At 34.2% G+C, this 23,115-nt stretch overlaps 1 protein-coding gene across 1 annotated transcript; it reads right to left on the bottom strand.

Moving 5' to 3' along the window:
* Nucleotides 1-2,822: 2,822 nt before the first annotated feature.
* Nucleotides 2,823-20,440, bottom strand: LOC131074021 (F-box protein PP2-B10-like). The gene is made up of 3 exons (XM_058010573.2): nucleotides 20,147-20,440; nucleotides 19,854-19,972; nucleotides 2,823-3,535 (listed from the first exon to the last, which is right to left on the bottom strand). Exons 1-3 carry the CDS (start codon nucleotides 20,417-20,419, stop codon nucleotides 3,091-3,093), a joined length of 837 nt encoding a protein of 278 aa, XP_057866556.2. The 5' UTR covers nucleotides 20,420-20,440; the 3' UTR covers nucleotides 2,823-3,090.
* Between the last annotated feature and the right edge of the window lie 2,675 nt (nucleotides 20,441-23,115).

Raw genomic sequence — 23,115 nt, 5'->3', positions numbered from 1 at the left:
AACATAAATAGACATATAAATAAATCAAAAAGAAAATACAAAAGCATAGATCTAGAAATGAGCTACAGAGAGCAACCTATCATTATAATCTAGAGATAAATGAGTTGTTAATGAGTACTATGTGCCATAGTCCTAAGAGTGTCTCCATTACCTAACACTTTTAATTCTAGATCAGGATGCTCTATAGATCACACTCTCCAAAATTTAGATAATTTTTTTTGATTGCATTTGCTAACTAACATACTCCAAGAGTTTTCACCCATTCAAGAAGTTGAATTGTATGTATTAGTCTATTCTCTACAACTTTGTAATTTTTAGTAGTTGGATCTATAACCTGCTTTTGGAGAAGAGGGAAAATGTGTTGGTTTGTATAGGGGCTTTCCTAAGTCAAACACCACATAGTAATTAACATCTACTAAAGCTATTATATGATGTGAGAGAGTTCACCCCTAGATGGGAAGAGGCTGAAAAATCTTAAAAGAAATTTTGAATCAACAAGTGATACCTTTCCAATGAACTTCTCACCTTGAAGCCTTCACAAATCTTGATCTTTCTTGGTTTAAGTTAATGAATACCTTCATTTATGGAGGAACACACAAACTTGATCATGATTGTTGAACTTGAATGCTTGAATTATTTACTTCAAATCTCTCATCAAATGCCTTGAATATGCCTAATCAAAAGTGCTAAATTGAAGAAACTCTAGATATGAAGTTATGATTGAGGGGGAAAGAGTTGTATATCTATATAAATTACATATTTTGGGTTTAAATTTTGAAGAAGGTCAACATCAAGGAGCACTTTCCAACTACATTTTCTCAATTCTTAGAGTGTCGAATTTGAGCTTGAAAAACTTATGTCAAGAAAAAATTATGTTGATCAACTACAAAGTATCACCCAATTCAATAATATTTCTATAAAATATTTTTATCTAATATTCCATTTCACCCTACTTTAAAATTGAAATTAAGAAATAATAAAATATTACTATATAATAATCATTTTGTAAGTAGAATTAATATATTGTACAAATATAAGATGTGGCCTGAAATAATAATGTGGGAATATTAAGTATATTGAACCAAAAATAAAAGAAAACACTTAATTTTGAATAAACATAACGAATTACATATTCACTAATAATTCAAATACCTTTCTTGATGACTACATAATTCAAAAATTATGAAGAGATAACTATGTACAACCCATGCATAAATCATCAAAAGAAGTATTAACAAAATGATTTGAGGTAAATTATAGTAAGCTAGATTGAAACCATTATTGTAGTAACCAAAATTTTGAGTAATTTTATGTATAAGATTTAAATTAGATGAGTCAATCAGTGCACAAGAAAATAATTTTCATAATTTATAAACTTAAAAAATTTATAGGATTTAGGAAAACAAAAAAATTGAAAAATTAAAAAAATACTTACTTGTAATTGGTTCAAATAAATTTTATTAATAACTACTTAACTATAAATAAAATAAAATAAAAATAAAAAACTCATTACAATAATACTTACAACAAATAATCATGATATATGATATTTTTTTTATTTTTTTTTTATAAAAGTGGATGAGACCACTAAAATTATATTGATTTTCTTTTTTTTTACATGTGTCTAGTTCAAAGAGCATTGAAGGAAAAGAGCCAGTAAGAAAACCCTTCAGTATTTCTCAAAAGAACATAAGCCTATCTACCATTTATAAAAAGCCCATTGGCATTCCAAACCCCCCAGATACATTACAATACATTGCCACCCGCATTAGATATAAAGGAAGTTGTGAGAGTCAATCTAGAAGAGAGCATCTGAAGATGGAGCCAAAGATGTCCAACAAAATTCAGTGCCATCACCCCAAAAGCCAACTTGTCTAAACACCACAAGAGTCCAAAGCTCTGAAGAAAACAAAACTCAAAGCCATAAGAGAACCAAATCATGATATATGATATTAATTGATTTATTATTTTTTATTAATTTAAAAATTAATAAGTTTTAAGAAATAGGATTTAATTTGAACAATAACCTTGAGATCATAAATTTGTTATTTTTATGATAGATTCAAATATATTGTTGAAATTTTAATTTAGATTCTTAAAATATAAATTTTATTTCATATTGAAATTGACTCACATCTGACTAATAGTTATTCATTGATTCTTACATCAAAATTTTAAAATTGTATGCCAAAGTCATCTATAAAAAGACATTATCTTAAGGTCATTACTCACCATTTAAGATCGGACATTATTACACAACATAAAAAATATGTTTAAAATAATCACTCCCTAACAATATTGTCCCTCTCATAATCACTTTTACATCAACTATTGTAATTGTCTCAACTTCTGACAATAAGTTACCAAACCCTAGCTTCATATTAAATCGTTTTACCATCCTTTTTGTTGTCTTGGATAATCATTTTTCACACAAATCTATCAATCAAATTTAGTTTGCATGATTTCTTATTATCTTTTCAGCTTATCAAAATTGTTTAATTACCAAACCCTAGCTTCATATTAAATCGTTTTACCATCCTTTTTGTTGTCTTGGATAATCATTTTTCACACAAATCTATCAATCAAATTTAGTTTGCATGATTTCTTATTATCTTTTCAGCTTATCAAAATTGTTTAATTAATCAAAAAGACTTGTCTAAGAAAAATATCCTTACATAAAAAGCTCCAAATTATGTTCATCGACACTAACAAGTTTTAAAATTATAAATCTGAGTAGAAGGATCTTCATTTGGCAATGGTTCTTTGGAACAAATTTTTAAACTACGGTAACTTCCTTTTCCTTGTACAAGTCATAAAATCCTTTCAAAATCCTGCATACCTAATCAAAAACATTTTAAATCAATTATTCTTATTGTCTCAACTCTCACCTCTCGTCAATAAATTTTGATACCCTAACTTCACACTATACCATTCTATCATCCTTTTCTACAATATTCAATAATCATTTTTCGCACACTATCAACCAAATTTCATTTGCATTATTACCAATCTGTCTCCTGAAAAGATAAAATGACACTACAGTAATGATAATTGTAGACACCCAATTGTGAAGGCATGTTGAGTACACAGCTAATGCTTAGGCTCTATCTTAACACCCTCAACCCAAACATTACTCTTGGTGAAGCTGCAATCTACGTTTTTCATGCAGAACACAATCTCTTTTGCCCCTCCATTGGGAAACACCTCTTCTATGAAGAACTCACCAGCAACAAATTCTAGCCAGCCATTCTCATCTTGTGAAAAAGGAGTCATGCTGAATCCTTTCGCATGTTTTTCAACTGGTTTTTCTAGATCATCCAAAAATCGAACAGATTCCATTCGAACACCATCAGGCGCTACAACTGAGAAGATGAAGGGAGATGGATACCCACCATATCGGCTCCCACGACTGTTGTCATCCATTCTAATAATAAATGATACTCTGTACTGTGTATTGGGAGACAATATACTGCACTTGAAACGTTGCCATACGTCAAACCACCACACATAACGCAATCTAGCAACTTGCTCGAATCTGAAGGATAAAATCCAAATAAAACTATTAGCATCCGTAAAGCATTAGAGGAGTTCATTACAATATACCATAAATTATGACAAGTAGGTAACATCTGCTGTGTTTTCCTATTAATATTGCCTGAAAGCTATAAACCAAGACAAAAAAAATATGGACAACATTATGGCTCTTACCAAGTCCATATTTTGTTGTTCTCCAATTTGATAACGAATATATATGTATATAATTTGGTAATCATCGAATTGCATATTAATTGTCTTAAAATATCCCCAAACATTATAAGTGTCTACGCCTCGAGAACATTTGATTACCATGGATATATGTCCAGTTCTCTAATGGTGGTGCTTTCTTTTCCAGATATTATTTGCTTCTTTTTGTGGGTTGTTTTTACCGGCTAGCACAAAATCATTTTTTCCCATAAAAAAATTATTTGTTCATTTTTCACTAAAAATAGGAATTTATGTAGGTTACAATATTGGTTTCTGACTGTCTGCTGCTTCTGAGGGATCCAGAGAAGTATGTTTCATCTTGGACAATGGTATGAAGAAAGAAAAAGAGTCATTCCCTTCTGACTCAGAAGACTCAGATTGTTCAATCGGGTCTGTTTTTGGGTCTAAATTCTGATTTTTCATGGTTTGTGTTTTAGATCTGCTGTTTGGTCCAACAATAATTCGTTGTTCTAATATTTTTCTCTGATATGTAATAAGTTTGGGATTCTTCTCCACGTAATTGAGCTTCGTGCTAATCATCTAAAGGAATAATTCTTCTCTGTCTTTACATACAATATGCTCTCAAACCAGATGTGATCAGCTATAACAGCGATTATTCACATAGTAAATGGTTCTATATTTGAGTTGCTGACCCCAAAATTTCATAGATAACATACTTCTGGTGCTTAGAAACACTTCCCGTTGAATATCATTATAGTTAGCTAATACATAATTTCCAATGATGAGATGGATGCCTCCCCTCAATAGATAAATGCTCTCTTGATTATATTTCATTTCAATGCTAAACCTTACAAGAATACATGATTTTATACCATGATAAGATACTCCCTTGCTATGCTGTCCTTTCACTCACTTTATCGAACACCCATCAATAGCCTCTACCTGATGTCTCTTCAAATTGAAGTTTTAATGTTGCAGACTTTGATTTTTACATATAATACAACTTAGAAAAAATGTTTTCAAGATTCAGAAAAATTAACTAGCAAAAATGTTTTCCAGATTCAGAAAAATTATCTAGCATTTTCTTGAAATCCAATATTTAGTGGTGTGTGGCTTTTGTTTATGCTATCGACGTATTTGGTTTAGTGGAAAATCTTCTCTTTCATTGCTCTGCTTTTTGACCACCTGAACTATTTGACAATATACCTCAAACAAATGTTCTTACAGTATCTTTGACTAAACATGGATTTGGGTTTTATTTCAATTCATTTGTAGAGGTTAAAATGTTTAATTTAAGAGTGCTAGATTTCATCTTTTCTTAAAACATACTGGATCAGATGTAATTAACTTGAACTTCTTTTTTTTTTCTGGGTTACATTGTATCCTTTGTATTCTTAGATTATATTCCTTTGTTTTCTTTCAAAGATAAAATAGGGTTTCATCAGTTCTCTCACTGTAGAGAAAAGTGCCGATATGTGAGTTCTGGAACAGTTGGACATCCATCAAAGCATAATACAGAGAGGTTTGTTAAACGTTGTTGCAATTGCCCTCAGAAACAAATATGGAAAATGTGGAAGTGCATACAAAGCATTTGAATTGAATCCGATTCAATGTCTCCGATAAAATGCCAAATCATGGAATGCAATTAATGCACGATATGCACAAAGTGGATTTGGTGAAAAGGCTTTACAAACTTTAATTTAGGCAAACAACATATGTTCTGCCCGGTATTTTTACCTTGTTATAATGGGTCTGAGGATCTAATCTTTTAAGTTACAACTACATAATTTTTCAATAAGTTGTTTAAATTAATTTTGAATTTTGAATGTAAACATATCTTCCAATTGGAGCATAGTTATGGATGTTTAATTTGGAAACTTCTGTAAATAAATAAGATTCTTTTGGTCCTTTCACACTTCTTCTTTATGTTCTTTTTGTTGTAAAATTTTTTTTATGTTATAGACAATCTTTATCAATTAAGTCTGATTGGTTAAATTCTTAAGGTCAAAAATTGATTGACGATTTCCTTTATCTTTTAGGCCTCTCCTTCCCCGTGACAATTTGTTATCTTCTAAATTGAGAAGAAATCTGTCTAATAGATTACTTAGGAAATTCTAGGTACATCTTAGAAACTTTTGGTTGATATGCATTACTATTATTTTTCTTGTTGGACCTTTCTTCCAAAGCTTCTTACTTAAAGGTTGGAAAACTCTTAAGAAAATTTGTATGACCTTCTAGTAATAAACTTAAATTCAATTATGTGACTTGGGAAACATTTCGCCTCCCTCATTATTCTAGATGGTTTGTATGGATTTCAATACAATGCCAAGGTCAAATCCCTTGAAGGAAATGAAGCTTGGAACAACTTGATTCAACATTACATCTTTGTTAGATTGCCTAATGGGTAGCAAGCTTGGAAGGATCTTGCTTTGAATAATCTTCTTATTATAAAGGAACTTATTTAGATGCATGACATTTTTTCTATTAAAACCACATGGAAATACAAGGAAGCCATCAAACCATGCTCTTATGGGATAGTGTTGTGACGTATTCACACATCGCCCCATTGCAAATGGGGACCCCCACTTTTTGCTTTCTGGGGTTAGCCCTTTTGGTTTTGTTGTTAGTCGTTTTAGTGTCTTAGCCTTTGCAATGAAGGGATTGAGTCAACTGGATCTCCTCAATAGGTTAGGTCAATTGAATGATTAAGGGTTATTTAGATCATTCCTAGGGTGTTTTTTGTGTACTATCTGATCGCACTTTAAGTTGCTAAATCAAACCTTGGTTGAATGCATAATGTCCTCCTAGGTCCCATCCCTTATGTCAAAGGCAAAGAAAATTCATTTAAGGAGTCTGGAATGTCATCCTGATCCTCAAATATCCTAAAATTTGGCTATCTAGAATCTCATCCTGATATTGAAATTTGACTGTGTCTAGAAAATTGAAGAATCCTCCAAAAATTAGATTTTGCATTATAACTCCTGGAGGTCCGAAACCACTCTCAAACATCCTGACAATATATATGGAATATAACTTAAAGAATCCTTTCGGAGAGACTAACATGCCAAATTTCGCTCCTGACCCTTCCAAAGGGTCCAGAACGAATTTCCTTATATCTCCCTTCTTGATCCTAATTTGCCTCATAAACCTTATCCCTATGGCATGGTTGAGAGAGTATTGATGTGTGAAACAAAGTGAAGTGATGAAAAGTGAATGATTTGAACATAATTACAAATTCCCTCCTGACCCTTCCAAAGGGTCCAGAGCGAAATCCTCCAAATGGCTTATTTCTTCACTAGGGACATCAGATGGTGGACATACATGGCAAGGAAGATATTCAAAAAGGACAAGTCTAAAGAAAGCTAAGTGAAAAAGGATGATAATTGAACCTAAAACATCAATTTCTCTCTTAACCCTTCCAAAGGGTCCAGAGCAAAAATTTTCTAAGCTCCTGACCCTTTGAAGGAGTCTAGAGCAAAATCCTTAGGAAGACTTTCAATTTCACCTAATGTGCTAAATGAACCTTGTTTTGATAGAAAATTTACTTGATGGTGATGGGAGGAGGTGTAGTAAGTTAAATTCAAGACAAAGAAAGGATGAATGGATGAAGAAATATGGCCTAGGATGAATTTTGCACCTAACCCTTCCAAAAGGACCAGAGCAAATTCTTCTAAAAACACTATTTTCCTCCTTGTTCAAACCAAGATCTTTGTTCCTATGACATGGTTGAGGGAGAATGGATATATACTTTCCTTAAGAACTAAATGGAGGTGAAGGCAATGATGGATTTGAGGTCAAAAGACAAAATTGGCTCTTGACTCTTCCAAAGGGTCTAGAGCGAATTTTCATAGAATCCTCCCTTTTGCTTCAAATTTGGACTAATTTTGTGCCTTGGAGCCTTATCTTGGATTTCATCATGCCTTGGAAGCAATTGACTGGTGAAAAACTGGAGGATTTGGCCCTAAAATGTAAATTTCACTCCTGACCCTTCCAAAGGGTCCAGAGCGAAATCCTTAGGATAGCCTAATTTTCTTGCCAAAACGTTGAAATGGACATCACTTTGAAGGTAAATGGGCTTGATAGTATGGGGGGAGGACCAAAAGGCCTATCCTAGGAGGAGAATTCAAGGAAATGATGAAAGGTAGAGTGCAAATACAAATTTCACTCTCACCCTTCCAAAGGGTCTAGAGCGAAATTCCTTAAACATCTATTTTGCTCCATATTTTTGACCAAGATCTTGGTTCCTAAGGAATGGTTTGGAAAGGATTGATGTGTACTTTTCCTTGAAAAGTGGTTGGAAATAATGGGATAATATAATTTGAGCTAAAATGCAAATTTCGCTCTTGACCCTTCCAAAGAGTCCAAAGCGAAATTCCTAGGAGGTCTAAGGTTTTGCCTAGGTCCTTGAGCGAAACCTATTCCTAGGTAATTTTGGAGGCGAATGATTTGATCTTGGTAAGGTAAGGTTGAAAATGAGGTCTAATTGAGCAACTTTGTCAAATTTTGCTCCTGACCCTTCCAAAGGGTCAATGCATCTAAAGTGTTAAAGACTTCAAGCGTTCAAAGAGTTGCACGTAATAGACCAAGATATCCTCAAGATCTTAATTCTACCACATGGAGAAGCCATAGGATGTCAAAAGAGGGATCTTACAAACACATCAAAACAAAGAGAGCTACTAGAGTAGGTGACTTGACTATGACTTCCTATCACCATAATGCGAAACCAAGAAGGAGGCTTCATCAAACACATGAGAGTCAAAGAAAGGTACATCATTCATCAAGCGCATCAAGGATAGAGGACGATCAACCAAGGTCATTGCAAGGGTACATTGAAGAAGTGGATAGTTTCAGAATAACTAATAAAAGTTAGCTTCTCAGCATCACCAAATTAAGTATCAAGAGAGAAATGAGCAAGTACCAGACAAGGTGGCATCCCATTCATTGTTCTGTAAAGGCAGATAGATCCACGTCAGCATGTCCAGATTCAATCTACCTGACTCACCAATGATGGCACAAACTTTGAGGCACCTACCCATGTGTCCTATTGGTTCTCAAATTTTAAATGTAATTTTCTCATTGGCTAAAGGAGTTTGTTGTAACCAACCCTAATTAGGGTTTTCATCTTGTAAGCCTAGCCATTGATTGTAAATCAATCAGAGTCATTGAATTGTAAAGAGCTCTCTATATAAATCTCTAGCTCTTCAGTTGTAAAGGTTAATAGTGAGTTGATAGTTAATAGTCGGTAGAATAGCTAAGAATTAGTAGCTAGAATAGCGAATAAAATATCAATTAGAGTAGATTAGGAAGAGAAGGCAAGAAATTGTTGGCTTGATTGTAAATGAACTCCATTTTTCATTGAAGTTATGGTGAACTATGTTGTTTCTTTGCAATATGCATGGTCTCTTCTTGAATCTTCATTCTTAGATGGTAAATAATTAGATTGAATGAAATAAGTTACTGAATGCACTCACGTGGAATCCGTGTAGTCCAAACAACTAGCCTCTTGTTGATTGTAAGTGCGCCCTGCGTGGTCAAATGGCATAAAATAAGCTTAATCTTGACTCGTTACATGTCTATTGTTCATGCATTTTCTTGAATGGTGATCAATGTCTAATGGTGTATGATTTGAATATATTCGAAGCATCCCTTATAAGATCGCACTGAGTTGGTATCGGATTGTTCAACCTGATGGTGAGACCCAACCGAGTAGGACTCCACCTCATTCTTCATCCATCTTATTGCATTCTAGGCCTTAGATTAGATTCTCCAAAACCTATATCTTTTGATATTTCTTTATCTTCCAGCTAGTAGATAGGACTTGAGTTCCACCAAATCAGATGCTCGGACATTCGAACGTAAGTCCCCTTTGTGAATCGAGTATAATCACATCAGACCAAATTGGGTTTATCCACACATAGAGAACCTACATACCAGAACCTTGGATTTGCCTCAATTGATCCTTATGCGAAATCTTCAGCATTCAGGGAAACTTTGTTCAAGAAAGGATAAGATACTTTGGTATTTTATTTTGTGTTCTCATGTGCATGAAAAACACATCAACAAAATTGGCGCTATCTAAGGAGGGCCTAATCGCGATGAACACTGAGTAAGTGAAATCCAGATTTTATCAAGTCATATTCAGATGAGTTATCCAGAGCTTTTTACCCTCTTCATGCTCAACAAAATTGAAGTAGAAGAAAGGTGAGTGAATGTGAACTCTTGATTCCAAGGAAGACCAGTGGAAATCCATCTTGAATACTCAACTGAAGTGGTACAGAGAAGGAAGGTGATCGCTGATTCATCGATTGGACTTGCGAAGAAAGGAAGCACTTTGCACAACGGGAACAAGTTGTGCTTTCAATTTGAATCTGAGATATTTGAGATCTCTCTTATTCCATAAAATCTAAAAAAAGTTAAAAACCAAAAAATCCAATAAAAGTGAAAAGTAGAAAATCAAACAAATAAATCAAAAAAGAAAGATCTCTCAATGGAGCAACAACAGTTTCAGGATGAGCAACAAGTTGATTTTCGTCAACTTTGGTGGAGATTAAATACACAACTTTATCCATGTTGATTGTCCGAGTTTGCAAAGTCGGGGCAGTGTCGAATCCATGAGACATATGAACATGATGAAATGCATTGCTTGAAATATCTATCAAGAATAGAATCGACAGTGCAGGGAAAGATCTTCTTTTGGTATATTCCTAGGTCAGAAGAAGAAGAAGGTAGTTTCAGCATCCCAGAAAGAAAAGATCCTCTTTCAAGCTTCTTATGGATGATCGAAAGTTAGCTCATTTTGAATGGTGAAATGAGTTTAGAATTCATATTACTACCATTATGGTGTAGGGTTCACAATGCACCTCACTCCGAGTTTACTTTCTCATTGTGTGAAATGACTATCAACCAAGTTCGATATCAGTTTGGAATGCCAGTCTTATTCGAAGAAGAGTGTATTTTGAATAGATCTTGGGGTACACATCTCACAGCTGAATTCAGGAGAACCTATGAACAAGACATTGCTCCAATGCTTGATTGTGATAAGATCCAGTTGCAAGTTGAGGATCCAAGCTCCCTTAATGTTCAATGTGAAGCAGTGAATGATATCTCTCTACATGTTGTACCAAAAGAAGAAAATGATTCAAAAACCCTTCAAAGATGACTCATTCCACAAAGATTTTTCATTCATGCTACAAAAAGAAGAGATCATTGAGAGTGAATTGCAAGAAAATTCAGATAGCACCTTAAAGAGGACAATCAAATTGACATATTGAATAAAGAGCTACAAATCATATCTAATGAACTTAGATATGAAGAACAATTCGAGGGGGCACTCAGAGACATCCTCACTCTTATGTTAGTTGAGGGGACACTGAAATATCTCACGGAGGAAGAACAAATGAAATCACTGCCAAAAAAATTTCAAGATAAACAAGTTATAGTGAGTGATGTGATTCATCATTAGATCCAGCCTCCCAAGACTATGCTTGAAGATGAAATGCCACTAGATATTATATTTGATCAACTAGAGGAGATGTTTGAAGCTCAATTCATCAAAGGAGTGCTTATTTTTTGAGGATATACTTACAAACTTTCATGAAGATGCTTGGTTTATGCAAAATGTCTCAATAAAAGAAAGGAATGTTGAGCTATTTGAAGGGGCGTTGGGCTTGTTTCAAATGGAGATTCCAAATCAAGATCAACATACTGTGAATGCTCATGGAATAGTTCATCATCAATGGCGACTTCTTGAACCAGCTTCTGACCTCGCTTCCAACAATGCAGTTGCATCTGAGCCTAAAATATGTTAGGTTGTCTCTTTCCTTAATCCTAGATTTGAAAGTTATTATGATTTTGATTCGAGGGTTTTGGGAAAATAACTTGCATTTGGATAGATCACGGATCTGATGAGTTTCCCCAGATGATTATCTTACATGAAACCTTGCCTGAATATGAGAGATGCATGGTGAGAGCTTTCTTTTCTGTATTTAAGGATGAATTTTCTCGACTGAGAACCATCACTTTTTCCATTCTCTTGTTGCATAACTTGAGAAATCATGTAAAGTCGTGTACATACTTTTCTTCTTTGAGTTGTGTAAAGTTTAGGAATCTTGTATATAGTTTTAGAGTAGGTTTTCTTTTTGTGTGTTTTAGTTAGGGGTCTTTTGAGCCTTATTTTTAATTTGCCTTGAGTCATTTGACTCATGTTTTTTTTGTGGCTCAGGTAGTTAGTTGTTTTCTTTTCATTTCCTTTTTGTGGACGCTTTAGCTTAGTTTGCCTTTGGGTCAGTCTGTCGGTCCGTTTTCTTTTGGGTCAGTCGATTTGTTTAGTTTAGGTGTCTTGAGTGGGAGCCTCCATTTTGTGAGAAAGGAATCTATGTTGTTTCTTGCCCAATGGCAACATCTTGGATCTTATGTTAGACTCATTTCTTAGATATCTATTCATGGAGTGCTTTGAATCCAAGGTTATTCCTCTCCAGCTCTATCATCTAATCAGGACTTGTACTTGACTTGGAAGGGAATCACTTTTGGTGTCTTGATGCCGACATCTTTGATTATTATATCTCTACACACTAACAAAATTTTGAGTCATTATGGTTTTCAGGCAAAGTTGTGATTAGTGAAAAATCCAAAATCTGGCTTCAGCGCCACCGCAATCCTCAAACCCTAGTAAGCTGCATTGCTTACTAGGAAAAGGAATTGATAGAATGAAAAAGCAATATCAAAAGAGAAAAAATGAGAAAATGAAAGAGAAAAAAAAATAAAAAGAAGATGAAATATCAGAATAGCTAATGGGAACATACGAGTAACTCCATCGAGGAGTTATGGATGTCCGACTAGCAATGGACCAATATTCATGAGATTGTGGCCATAACCTCATTAGGACTATAGACATCTGACTAACAGTAAGGCTCTATCCAGGATGCTTATAAAGTTTAGATATACCACGTAGCCAATCACAGGGGAACCTGAAGATCATAGGCATCTCGTTGAGAGGAATGAATACACTTGCACACATGTAGGTAATCAATGACTAAGTATCTTGATCGAGGTCGAGATTCACCTTCCACTTTGAGTACATTTTCTAATCTCTTGATAAGTTGGGTTGAATTTTCCAGAGGTTCTAAGTGTCAATGAAGTCTTTATCTCTGAAATGTTTAGGAACATTTATTCAAGGTGGTGCTAGATGTTGTGACGTATTCACACATCGCCCCATTGCAAATGGAGACCCCCACTTTTTTCTTTCTTGGGTTAGCCCTTTTGGTTTTGTTGTTAGTCATTTTAGTGTCTTAGCCTTTGCATTTAAGGGATTGATTCAAGCGGATCTCCTTAAGAGGTTAGGTCAATTGAGTGATTAGGGGTTATTTAGATCATTCCTAGGGTGTTTCTTGTGTACTATCTGATCGCACTTCAAGTTGCTAAATCAAACCTTGGTTGAATGCATAATGTCCTCCTAGGTCCCATCCATTACATCAAAGATAGAGCGAACTCATCTTAAGGAGTCTGGAATGTCATCTTGGTCATCAAATGTCCTGAAATTTGGTTGTCTAGAATCTCATCCTGATCTTGAAATTTGACTAAGTCTGGAAAATTGAAGAATCCTCTAAAAACTAGATTTTGCATTATAACTCCTAGAGGTCTGAAACCACTCTCAAATATCTTGACAATATATATGGAATATAACTTACAATATAAGAAAGAAGGAAGATATAAGGAAATGTCAAGAAAGATATAATGAAATGTCACGTATACTTAAATGTTATATTCCATATATGAATCCTGACCGAGAGACTAACATGTCAAATTTCACTCCTAACCCTTCCAAAGGGTCCAGAGCGAAGTTCCTTATATCTCCCTTCTTGGTCCTAATTCACCTCATAAACCTTATCCCTATGGCATGGTTGAGAGAGTATTGATGTGTGAAACAAAGTGAAGTGATAAAAAGTGAAGGATTTGAGCATAATTGCAAATTTCACTCCTAACCCTTCCAAAGGATCTAGAGAGAAATTTTTCTAAGCTCCTAACCCTTCCAAAGGGTCCGGAGAGAAATCCTCCAAATGACTTATTTCTTCACTAGGGACACCAGATGGTAGAGATGCATGGCAAGGAAGGGATTCATAAAGGAAAATTCTAAAGAAAGCTAAGTGAAAAAGGATGAGAATTGAAATTAAAACATCAGTTTCACTCCTAACCTTTCCAAAGGGTCCAAAGAATTTTTTTTCTAAGCTATTGACCCTTCCAAAGGGTCCGGAGAGAATTCTCCTAAAAACACTATTTTCCTCCTTGTTCAAACCAAGATCTTTGTTCCTAGACATGGTTGAGGGAGGATGGATATATACTTTCCTTAAGAACTGAATGGAATTCAAGGCAATGATGGATTTGAGGTCAAAAGACAAAATTCGCTCCCAACCCTTGCAAAGGGTCCAAAGTGAATTTTCATAGAATCCTCCCTTTTGCTTCAAATTTAGACTAATTTTGTCCCTTGAAGACTTAGCTTAGATGTCATCATTCCTTGGAAGCAATTGAGGGGTGAAAAACTATAAGATTTGGGCCTAAAATGCAAATTTTGCTCTTGACCCTTCCAAAGGGTCCAGAGAGAAATCCTTAGGATAGCCTAATTTTCTTGCCAAAATGTTGAAATGGATATCACTTTGAAGCTATATGGGCTTGATAGTATGGGGGGAGGACCAAAAGGCCTACCCTAGGAGCATAATTCAATGAAATGATGAACGGTTGAGTGCAAATGCAAATTTTGCTCTGACCCTTCCAAAGGGTCCAGAGCAAAATTCCTTAAACCTCTATTTTGATCCATGTTTGAGACCTAGATCTTGGTTCCTAAGGCATGGTTGGCAAAGGATTGATGTGTACTTGTCCTTGAAAATTGGTTTGAGACAATGGGATAATAGAATTTGAGCTAAAATGCTAATTTCACTCCTAACCCTTCCAAAGGGTCCACACCGAAATTCCTTGGAGGTCTAAGATTTTGCCTAGGTTCTTGAGTAAAACCTATTCCTAGGCAATTTTAGAGGCAAACGATTTGATCTTGGTAAGGTACGGTTGAAAATAAGGTCTAATTGAGAAAAAAATTCAAATTTTTCTCCTAACCCTTCCAAAGGGTCCAAAGAAAATTTCATTATAGGGACTGTCCTTCCAGAGGGTCCTAAGAAAATTTCATTATAGGGACTCTCCTTCCAGAGGGTCCTGAGGGAAATTGTTCCGAATGCCTTCTTGTTCATGATTTAAGGTAAGAAATGCTATGTTAGAATGAATATATTATGTATACTTAATCATATTTTGTTTATTTTGCAGATCAATAAAATAAAGTTCAAGGGACATTAGGCCAGGACAAGGGCGACATCTTCAAGTTTCATCATTATCAAGGATACTTCAAATGCGTGAGGGAGGACACACACTACTACTAAATTTTAAAAGACTTCAAGCATTCAAAGAGTTGCACGTAATAGACCAAGATATCCTCAAGATATTCATTCTACCACATGGAGAAGCCAGAGGATGTCAAAAGAGGGATCTTACAAACACTTCAAGACAAAGAGAGCTACTAGAGTAGGTGACTTGACTATGATTTCCTATCACCATAATGCAAAATCAAGGAGGCTTCATCAAACACATGAGAGTCAAGGAGAGGTACATCATTCATCAAGTGCATCAAAGGCAGAGGAGGATTGATGTAGTAGCACCTCTTCAACAAGCTATTCATGACCCTAAGGATGAAGACTAGGATCATTAGGGTGTCTTAGTGTGTTTGATAGGTTTTAGACATATTTTATTTATTTTTGGTTGATCCATGTATGTGTTTGATAGGTTTTAGACTACCGGTAATAGATGGTCTAGATTTGTGTTTGATAGGCTTTAGACATATTTTATGTGTTTTTGGTTGGTCCATGTATGTGGATCCCAACCTTAGAGAGTGTGACAACTTTTTGTGCAAAATTGCAAAAATGCAACTTTTGTAAACTGCAACTTTTGAGTGCAAAAGTGCAACTTTTTGTAAATCGGTCGGGAGAAGCCTTTCAACAGCTCCAACCTACTTAAAATTTGGTAGGAAACTATTGGATATTTTTATAATCCTTGTGGGATATATTCCCAAGGTTTATGATGTTGGAGTTGGAGTTTTGATAAACAATAATACACAAAATACTATAGTTTTCCTAGAAATCTTGAGTTTGCAAGAGTTTCACGTGCCTGTATGGATTGATTTGAATCCCACAATCCATGGAATAGATAGAGAGATGAAATATATTTATTTTGGTGGAGGTCTAAGGTCTTAACTATTCCAGAGTAGAGAGAACCCTCCATTTTTCTGACTGTAACCCAAAAATTGAGGGTTTGGAGAGGGTTTTGAACAAAAATGGCCTTATCTTTCACTCCAGTCCATTAGAAGACTCCTCCTTTGAAATGATGTAGGATAATACACTGTAATTTAGTGTTTTCATGGTTTTCTGCAAGGAAACTTTATTGTGTAGAGAAAGGAACAATATTAGGTAGGCATCTCTATGTGACTACCTAGGACACAATTTAGGACAGTCATCATAAGTTGTCATAGCAGTGGATTCTAGGCATGCAACAATGGAATTAGAGGTTTCTCACTATCCCCTAGATGGCCATAAAGTTTTTTTTTCATTTGGTGTACCGGTAAAGGTAGTTGCTTTGGAAAATAGGGCTAATTGCCCCTATTAGGTCTCTTAGCCTCTGAAGAGAACAGACCTTGTATTTGGAGATCTGGCCAAACCATTTTGGGTATTAATACAACATCCAAAAGGGTGTCTGAAATGGTATTTTTTTTGTATGTGTGTGTGGAACATTTTGAAGATAAGATCCATTCTATCGTCAAATAGGGCTACAAGTCGATGGGCTAGGTTTACAAAGGAGGTATAAGGAATTGATGCTCTAAACAAAAACTAGTATTTGAAAGAGTCCTTAGATGACATGTGTTGGCCAAATTCAAATCACAAGGACTAGAGGTCACCGGTAAAGCATGTTTGAGGAGTTTAAGCCTTTTACTCATCTTGAGTAGGCCTAAGATTAGTGAATGTGTGTGTAGTTTCATCCAAGGTGTGGAGTCCTTCCTTGAAGAACCCTTGTGTGTAGTTAGGGGGTCACTAGCCTAACCTTATTTGGGCTTTTCATTAGGATTTTAGGTAGGCCTCTACATCAAGGATCAACCAAGGTTAGTGCAAGGGTATGTTGAAGAAGCAGATAGTTTCGAAAGAATTAATCAAAGTTAGCTTCTTAGCATCACCAAATAAAGTATCAAGAGAGATACGAGAAAGTACCAAACAAGGTGGCCTCCCATTCATTATTCCTCTAGTCAAATAGGTCCACATCAGTATGTCCAGATTCAATGTACCTGACTCACCAATGATGGCACAAACTTTGAGGCACCTACCCCTGTTTCCTATTGGTCCTTAAATTTTAAATATAATTTTATCATTAGCTAAAGGATTTTGTTGTAACAAACCCTAATTAGGGTTTTCATCTTGTAATCCTAGCCATTTATTGTAAATCAATCAAAGTCGTTGAATTGTAAAGAGCTCTCTATATAAAGCTCTAGCTCTTCATTTGTAAAGGTTAATAGTGAGTTGATAGTTAATAGTTAGTAGAATAGCTAAGAATTAGTAGCTAGAATAGCGAATAGAATAACAATTAGAGTAGATTAGAAAGAGAAGGCAAGAAATTATTGCATTGATTGTAAATGAACTCCATTTTTCATTAAAGTTATGGTGAACTATGTTGTTTCTTTGCAATATGCATGGTCTCTTGTTGAATCTACATTCTTAGATGGTAAATAATTAGATTGAATAAAAGAAGTTACTGAATGCACTCGTGTGGAATCTACCTAGTCCAAACCACTACCCTCTCACTAATTGTAAGAGTGTCCTGTGTGGTCAAATGGCATAAAATAAGCTTAATCTTGACTCATTACATGTCTATTGTTCATGCATTATCTTGAATGGTGATCAATGTCTAATGGTGTACGATTTGAATATATTTGAAGCATCCCTTAGAAGATCGCACTAAGTTAGTGTCGGATTGTTCAACCTGATGGTGAGACCCAATTGAGTAGGAATCCACCTCATTCTTCATCCATCTTCTTGCATTCTAGGCCTTAGATTAGATTCTCTAAAACCTATATCTTTTGATATTTCTTAATCTTCCAGCTAGTAGATAGGACTTGAGTTCCAACAAATCAGACACTTAGACATTCGAACGTAAGTCCCATTTGTGAATCCAGCATAATCACATCAGACCAAATTGAGCTTATCCACATGTAGAGAACCTACATACCAGAACGTTGTAGTTGCCTCGATTTATCCTTAGGTGAAATCTTCAGCATTCAGGGAAACTTTGTTCAAGAGAGGATAAGATACCTTGGTATTTATTTTGTGTTTGCATGTGCATGAAAAACACATCAATAGATACCAATGAGTTTCACAAGAGATTGTATACAAACCAACAATCTATTTGGTGGTCTTTTTTTAGTTCTTGCCAATATTACCTACTTGCTAGAATGCCATGGGTTCGAAATTTGAAATTTTACACTAGAGGAATCAAAAAACTACATAATATATTTTCTGATACTTCCAAGAATTTTCTATTTTAGTTGAGGCCAAAGTAAAATATAGAACTTTTAATAAGAGTTTGTGAACATACTAGATATTTATTAATTTACTTCCCCATAATATGCTTCATAAAATTAGAGTTAGAAGTGTACAACCTTGGTGGAAAGAATGAAAATGGTACCTAGAAGTATATGCTTGGCTTTTCTTGCATATACACATGGTGTCTAAATTTAACCATAGAAGGATTCTCCAATTGTATCTATGTTGTTGGCAATGCAAATTTCAAAGTATTATGTCAACTATTTTTTAACATAACCTTACCAATTTTACCTAATGTATTTCTAAATAGCACCTTCCTATTAGTATGAGATTAATTTATCTCAAAGTCGTCAACCCTAGTTTCTCATTATGTGGAAAACAAGAGCCTCTTAGGTAGGGTTTTTAGTTTTTTTCTAAATCTTGGAAATTTTGCAATGAGATTCGTGACTTTTTCAAGCATTTTAGGCATGATCCTTTTTTATGGAATATGATTTTACCATGATATTAGCCTAAAATCCCTACTAAACTCACTCAATTTGGCATGCTTGTAAGATGAAAATTCTTGTAAGTTTAAAAAGAGAGAAAATTTTCTATATTCTATAGATCTTTTATTTACATTCGCTTCTTACTTTTTATTAAGGTTGTGATTTATTTCAACAATCTTATGCACATTTACGTGTAAGGAAACAAATTTGCACTTGAGGTGGCACATCTAAATGGTTTTATATCACTAGGATGTAATGATTAGTTTTCTCATATCTAATCTTAACCCTCTTGTCTCCCTTTAGCCTCGTGATCAAAGGGCTTCTAGATGGATGGACACTAGCAAGTTCCCTTGCCTTTACATTCTCCATTTCTCTTATTTGTGATACTCAATTCTTTGAAAAGGAATAAAATAAAGACGACATGATTATTGTTGAGATCAAATTCTAGATGACATAGACATTGCTAGCATATGTAAAAAACTAGATGGCCATGACCCTAACCCCCTCCACCACCTAGTGGTATAGTTCTTGCTATTTGGAAGCTTTATTTTACCTCTTTTGATTTGTCAATTTAGATATGGCCACATTTACACTTTGAGATGAGACTTGTTTGACCTAGATATATACAATATAATCTTTTTATAGATAATATAACTCACTTAATTCATTAAAAGAAATTTAAAATCATATTTGAAAATAAGATATCAATTTTATATTTTATGATATAAAATATTAAATAATCAAATTAATATTAAAAAACTAAAAATAAATTAATTAGAAAAATTATAATATAAATACTTTCATATAAACAAGAAATCGTCACATCTTAAAGAACAAGCATGGTGTGCTCAATATTCTTCTCATTTATTAGAGACCCAAATCGTCACAACCAATACATTAACAACAATATGTCAAGTTTTTCTATTGAAAAGAAGAAAATATAAAATCCCCAAATCAACATTGAAACCTAAATCTAGAATCTAGACAACCAAAATCAACATGAAAATCTAAAATCAATTTACAACGTGAATTCTTCTATACTAACCTTGAATCATCCCGCCTCACCCATTCCCAATAAGAACGGTTATCACCCCAAGCTATGCATAAATCTCGTGCAGATATCATGCAACCAATCTTTCCAGTAGATTCATCCAACCAAATACTCTGCACTATGCAACAATTACTACATAATCAATAAGAAAATACTTTCCTTAACACCCAGACAATCTAAAAATTAAAAATAAATAATTTTGTTTTGGATCTATACCCATTCAACAATTTTTAAAAGTGAATAATAAAGCCTTCTTAATAGAAAAAGAAGTTGCAGATACGCTCTACCTTGGTCCCATGGTCTGTAACGAGAGAGAAATAGAGGTGTTTCTTCGAAGGGAAGGCAAGAGAAGAGATTCCCTGTGAAATGTCTTGGCCGAAGCGTTGAGTGATCATTTTCTCCCACACCAAATGTGCATCGGCAGCAGATCTCCAAGATCGACACACAGCGGCCAAACGGCAGACATCTTTCACAGTTGTGAAGGAGAGAATGGTTGAAATACAATTCTCTGCCAACTCATCCAACGAAGCGCCATCCTTTTCTTCTCTTGAGATCTCCATCTATCTTTAACCTAGTTTAAGATTTAGGGAATACGCTTCTATATTTCTGGTTTGCAAGAAAATAGGCTTTTTATCTGAGAAAAGTCTGTTCTATTGTTTGCTTCGAAACGAAGTTACCTTCTGAAAGTGATTTAATGGACGGAGAAAACGAGTGGCATTGCAGATTTGAAGGCCGGCACCTCCTTTGGCATTATTTCCTTAACGAAGTTTCCGAAGGCAGGCACCTCCTTTGGCATTTCGACTCTTTTTCTTGCTAATTAAAAGTCTTAAACATTGAGATATTTTCATGATGATGACCAAAATGATTTTTCTTTTTTAAAAATTACATTAAATTTGGAATGAAGTGTTTTTTATTAGGGAGGTGAAACTTCTTTTGACTTTAAAATAATAAATACCATATTGGCTTTTGTTTTTATGTTATCGAGTTCTCGTAAGCATTTTTAATTATATTTTTAATATATTTTATTAGAAATAAAAATAGATATTAGAAGTTAGGTTTTATATATATATATATTTTATACATAATATATATTAAGAGATATCTTTCTCTTGGTACCTATTTTTTCCCCCTAAACTTTAATAGACATTTTGAGAAGGATATCTCTCAATATATTTAATATAGATTGTGATAGTGATATTATTGATGCTATTTTGTATCAAAAAATAATATAATATTATTAATATCATTATTAACCAAACTCTAAGTCTTAATTGTTTAATTTATGGATAGGGTAAAATTATAATTATGGTTCATATAAGGTTCATCTTAAAGTTTAATTAGAATTATGGTTCAAGCATAATTAGGGTTAGGGTTAGCATTAGGTTAGGGTTGGGGTTAAAATAAGGTTCAATTATAGTTAATTAGGGTTTGATTGTGATTAAGGTTTGGTATAATTATGGTTCGGTTATGGTTAGGGCTTAAAGATTGGGGTTCAAGTTGGAGGGTGGGTTTTATTCTAGGGTTAGAGTTAAGTTTACAGTTAGGTTATGGATAAGTTTCAATTATGCTAAGATTATGTTTAGGGTTAAGCTTAAGCTACAATTAGGGTTATTATTCTAGGACAATGCTTGGGACCTAAGGGTTGAGGTTCGATTAAATTTAGTTGTAGGGTTAGGGCTAGGATTCAATTAGGATTAGGGTTAATATAACAATTAAATTATAATTTAATTACGATTAGGGTTAATATAACAATTAAATTTAATTAGGGTTAGAGTTAGCGTTAAGATTAAAAAGGGTAAGGCTTTAAGGATAAAGCATGTTGTTAGGGTTAGGTTCTATAAAAAGCATCACTTCAAGGTTAGGGTTAAGGTCTAATAAAGTTTATGGGTTACATTAGCATAAATATTCAATTATGGTTTGGGTTCAATTAGGTTTAGATTAGGGATAGCATCAAGGTTAGGTTTGGTATAGGGTTAAGGTCTTTACAGTTGGGGATTAGGTTAGAGATAGGGTGTAATTATGGTTAGGGTTAATTTTAGGGTTAGGTTATCATAAGGGTTCAATTATCATCATGGCTAGAGTTCAATTAGGGTTAGAATTAGGGTTATGATTAAATTACTTTAGGGTTAGGGTTAAATTATTATTAGAGTTCAATTAGGATTAGCTTTTGGGCTCCATTAGGGTTAGGATTAGATTAGTATTAGAGTTCAATTAAGGTTAGGATTAAGTTTAGGCATAGGGTTTGATTATGGTTAGATTAGTATTGAATTTGTAGTTAGGGTTTAATTCTAGGGTTGGAATCAACTTTAGGTTTAGGGCACATTGGTTAGGTTTCAATCATTGTAAGTTTAAGCTTAGGGTTAAGGATTACACTACATTTAGGGTTACTATTCTAGGATAATGCTTGGGGTAGGGTTAGGGTTCAATTAGAATTAGTGTTAGGTTAGGGCTATGGTTCAATTAGAAACAAGGTTAGTATTACAATTCATTTAGGATTAGGCTTTAAGGATAAACAATGTTGTGAGGCTTAGAATCATATAATAGAGATTTATTTTAAGGTTAGCATCAATGTTTAATTAGGGTTAAGGTTATGTTAGCCTAAAGGTTTAATTACCATTAGGGTTCAATTAGGTCTAGATTAGGATTATTATCAAGTTTAAGTTTGATTATGGTAAGGTTTTAATTATAGTTGGGCTTAGTATTAGAGTTAGAATTAGGGTTATGATTCAATTACATTAAGGTCAAGGTTAAATTAGGATTGAAGTTCAATTAGAGTTATAGTTGTGGCTATAATTCAATTAGGATAAGGGTTCAATTAGGTTTATATTAGGGTTCAAGTTGTAGTTAGGGCTTAATTTTAAGGTTATAGTTAAGTTTAGGATTAGGTTATGGTTAGATTTCAATTATGGTAAGATTAGGATATGGAACATAGCATTCAATTATGCATAGATTAGGGATATTATCAGGGTTAGGGTTTAATTATGATAAGGGGGTATGTGCACCAAGTTGTGGTACCAAAAGGGGGTCTTAAGATGCCACTTTTTTTTTTCTGAAATCAACAAAGTCTGAACTTCAATGACAAATTGAAGATAGTTACACTCCAAATTTGAAGATGCAACAAGAACAAGAGTCAGAGTGCTTCGAGTCTACTTTCTAAACTACTAATTTGTTTTTAAAATGGTGGAGATTAAGGGCTTCAAAAAGGGGGGCCACAAAAAGTGGTCCTATTTGTAGGCAAAAAACATAACATAGCATA

Source organism: Cryptomeria japonica, chromosome 4, assembly GCF_030272615.1.
Source record: "Cryptomeria japonica chromosome 4, Sugi_1.0, whole genome shotgun sequence".
In the NCBI taxonomy this organism is placed as follows: Eukaryota; Viridiplantae; Streptophyta; class Pinopsida; order Cupressales; family Cupressaceae; genus Cryptomeria; species Cryptomeria japonica.
Note: the sequence above shows the minus strand (reverse complement) of the source record. Positions and strands in the feature narration are given on the sequence as shown.